Genomic DNA, 3,363 nt, shown 5'->3' with positions numbered 1-3,363 from the left:
GAGGAAAAGCTTTCATCTTTTACCATTGATTTTGATGTTAGCTATGTGCTTTTTTTTTTTAACAGACCCAAAATGTTAAGATTTTATTTACAAAGCTTCTTTGTTGTACAGAAAGTAAAAATGCTGTTACAATCTCAGTGTAACTGGCAGCTACGGACGGTTGACTCACCTATCACAGCTATCCACGCTACAGCAAGAGTCTTACACGAAAACCTAACAATGCTTACAATACTGTTGGGGTGAAGTCCCCAAGCTTGGTGGTGGATTTCCAAGAGGGACTAAATGTCACAGGAACTATTCTTTGGCTCTTTGGGTGGGTGGGTGTCCTGGGGTTTGTATCACAGCTCCCTTTTTTTTTTTTTTTTTTTTTTTAACAGCTACCAAATCCATGTGAGCAGTCCAACCAATCCTGAACGGTTCTTTTTTTGCAGGTTATTTGGGGTCTTAATCATCTTCTCCTTCATCATCTGTTTCTCTCTTCCTCTTTTCACCTTTCCTTCTTTCTTCCTCTTTTTCCTCCTCATCTTCCTCCTCCTCATCTTCATCTTCATCAGCTTCTCCATCATGTCCACCTTCTTCCTCCCCACTGACTTCATCTTCATCCTCTTCATCCTCACACTCTTCTTCCTCACCATCCTCCTCCTCCCCCTGGTCCTCATCGTCCTCTTCTTCATCCACACCATCCCCCTCGGCATCTGAGTCAGGGGCTTCACTGTCCTCTCGGTCGTAGCCGTCCAGGTAGGTGAGCTGGGGAAGGAGCTTGAAGACACTCTCTCGGTAGTCATTCAGGTTAGTAACCTCACGGTTAAACAGATCCGGGCTCTTCAGACATTCCAACTGTTTCAAAGGTTCCAGGGTGCTGATATCTTTCAGTTTATTTCCACTTACGTTTAAATGTGTAAGATTTGGAAGTTTTTCTGCTAACATATCCAGACCTCCAAAGATTCTGTTGTCACTGGGCTCAAGCTTTTTCAGTTTAGGTCGTTTGGGGAGATTTGAAACTGAAATCAAGCCTACATTTATTAAACTGAGGAACTCTAAGTTCACAAATTCAGCCATTAGGCCCTCGATTTTCCCATCATTTGATTTGCAGTTGTCCAGGACAAGTTCTCGAACAGCTGCGGGGGTCTGGTTCCTCAGCTCCAGGTGGATCCTCTTCCTGATGTCCATGTTTCTCTCTTCCCCCCTCTTCAAACTTAACTTTCCGCGGCGGGGGGCGTAGTGGGGAGAGGCGTCCCAGCCTGCGCAGCGAGAGGGCGGTCAGAAGGGGTCTGCTAGCAGCAGTGCCCGGCGGCGCGGTCCCGGGTGGTTGGCGGCGTGCGGGCAGGCGAGCGGAGCCCCCGGAGCCAGGTTACTCACAGGAGCGGAGAGAAACCATGGAGGGAAAAGGGGGCTGGGGCGCAGCGCTGGTCTCACTACCACTGCCCCCGGCCGCGGCCCTGCACTGCGATTAAACCGGTGACGTGGCACGGGTGGCTCCGCTGGGCTCGCTGGGCACGGTGGCCGCAGCGCACCAAGGACGGGGCGGGGAGAGGCACCTTGGCTATGTGCTTTTAATATTAGCTGTTATTATACTGAGGTAATTTACTGAGTGTTTTTATCTTTAAATGTCCTTGAATTTTGTCAAATGCTTTTTTGGCATCAATTGAGATGATCATGTGTTATTTTTCTTTCATTCTATTAATGTGGTGTATTGATTGATTTTTTTTGCGCTGAATCATCCTCGCCTTGCAGGTTTTTGATTACTGCATCAATCTCTCCAGGTATGACTCAGTTCACATTTTTTATTTCTTTGTGATTAGATCTTTGTAGGGTGTTTTTCTAGGAATTTACGCGTATCTTTTAGGTAATGTAATTTTTTGGCATAAAATTGTTCATAGTACTCTCTTTTAATAGTGATTAAAATTTTCTATGATTCAGTTACAGTTTTTCCTCTTTCGTCTGTGATTTTAATTCAATATTTTCTTTTTTTTTAGCCTAGCTAAGTGTCAATTTGTTCATCCTTCCAAAAAACCAACTTTTGCTTTTTTGATTTTTATGTAGTTTTCCTATTTTATATTTCATTTATCTCTGGTCTTATCTTTATTATTTATCTCTTTTGTTCTGATTTGAGATCTTTTCTCCTTTTTAAAAAAAATTAATTCATTAATTTTTGCCTTCGTTGGGTCTTCATTGCTGCACACGGGCTTTCTCTAGATGCGGCGAGCGGGGGCTACTCTTCGTTGCAGTGCGTGGGCTTCTCATTGTGGTGGCTTCTCTTGTTGTGGAGCACTGGCCCTAGAGTGCTCAGGCTTCAGTAGTTGTGGTGCGTGGGCTCAGTCGTTGCGGCTTGCGGGCTCTAGAGCGCAGGCCCGATAGTTGTGGCGCACGGGCTTAGCTGCTCTGCGGCATGTGGGATCTTCCCGGACCAGGCCTCAAACCCGTATCCCCTGCATTGGCAGGCAGATTCTCAGCCACTGCGCCACCAGGGAAGTCCCGGCACATTATATTTTATACTTTATTTTCGTCCAGATATGTTTAAAATTCCCTTGTCATTCCTTCTTTATCCTGTTGGTTGTTTAAGAAGGAGGTGATTAATTTCCAGATTTTATGGGTATTTGTTTTTCTTCTGTTACCTGTTTCTGTTTTCATTTCCGTGAGGTAGAGGAGATATTTTTTATTATTTCAATCTTCTTAAACTTGTTGAGATTTGGTTTGTGGCCTAACAAATCGTCTGTCATGGAGAATGCTTCATGTGTGCTTGAGAAGGCTGTTTCCTGCTGTTATTGGATGGAGTGATCCCTATAGATCCATTTGTTCCCATTGGCTTATAGTGTTGTTCAAGTCCTCTGTTTACTGATCTTCTGTTTGGTTCCATCCATAAATATAACTGGGGCATTGAAGTCTTATACTATTACTGTACTATTACTGTCTATGTCTTGCTTCATTTCTGTCAATGTTTGCTTCATATATTTGGGAGCTCTAATGTTAGATATATAAATATTTATAATTGTTATATCTTCTTGGTGAATTAACCCTTTTATCATTATATAATGTTTTTTGTCTCCTGTGACATTTTTTGTCTTTATTTTGTCTGATGTTAGGTAGTTACCCCAGCTGTCTCTTTACCATGGAATATCTTTTTCCCTCATGTCACTTTAATCCTATCCATGTCCTTAGATTTGTGATTTTTAACAGTTCTAGCTCTTTGACTCTCTCTCTCTGTTTCTCACTCTCACTCTCTATTTCTTCCTCCCTTTTACATCTTCTACTTGCTCCGACATACTGTATAGTGGTGAATGGCAGGAGCCCTGGCCAGCCCAGTTTTCTCCACAGTAATTTCAGTGGAAATGCATCCAGTGTTTTCTTCTGATCATGATGTTT

At 43.2% G+C, this 3,363-nt stretch overlaps 1 protein-coding gene across 1 annotated transcript; it reads right to left on the bottom strand.

The window, feature by feature from the left end:
* Positions 1-444: 444 nt before the first annotated feature.
* On the bottom strand, positions 445-1,170 carry LOC307066517 (putative acidic leucine-rich nuclear phosphoprotein 32 family member C; the record flags this gene model as incomplete). Its single annotated transcript, XM_079723696.1, has 1 exon — positions 445-1,170. One exon carries the CDS (start codon positions 1,168-1,170, stop codon positions 445-447), a length of 726 nt encoding a protein of 241 aa, XP_079579822.1.
* Between the last annotated feature and the right edge of the window lie 2,193 nt (positions 1,171-3,363).

This window comes from Hyperoodon ampullatus, assembly GCF_949752795.1.
Source record: "Hyperoodon ampullatus genome assembly, chromosome: 18".
Lineage (NCBI taxonomy): Eukaryota > Metazoa > Chordata > Mammalia > Artiodactyla > Ziphiidae > Hyperoodon > Hyperoodon ampullatus.
Note: the sequence above shows the minus strand (reverse complement) of the source record. Positions and strands in the feature narration are given on the sequence as shown.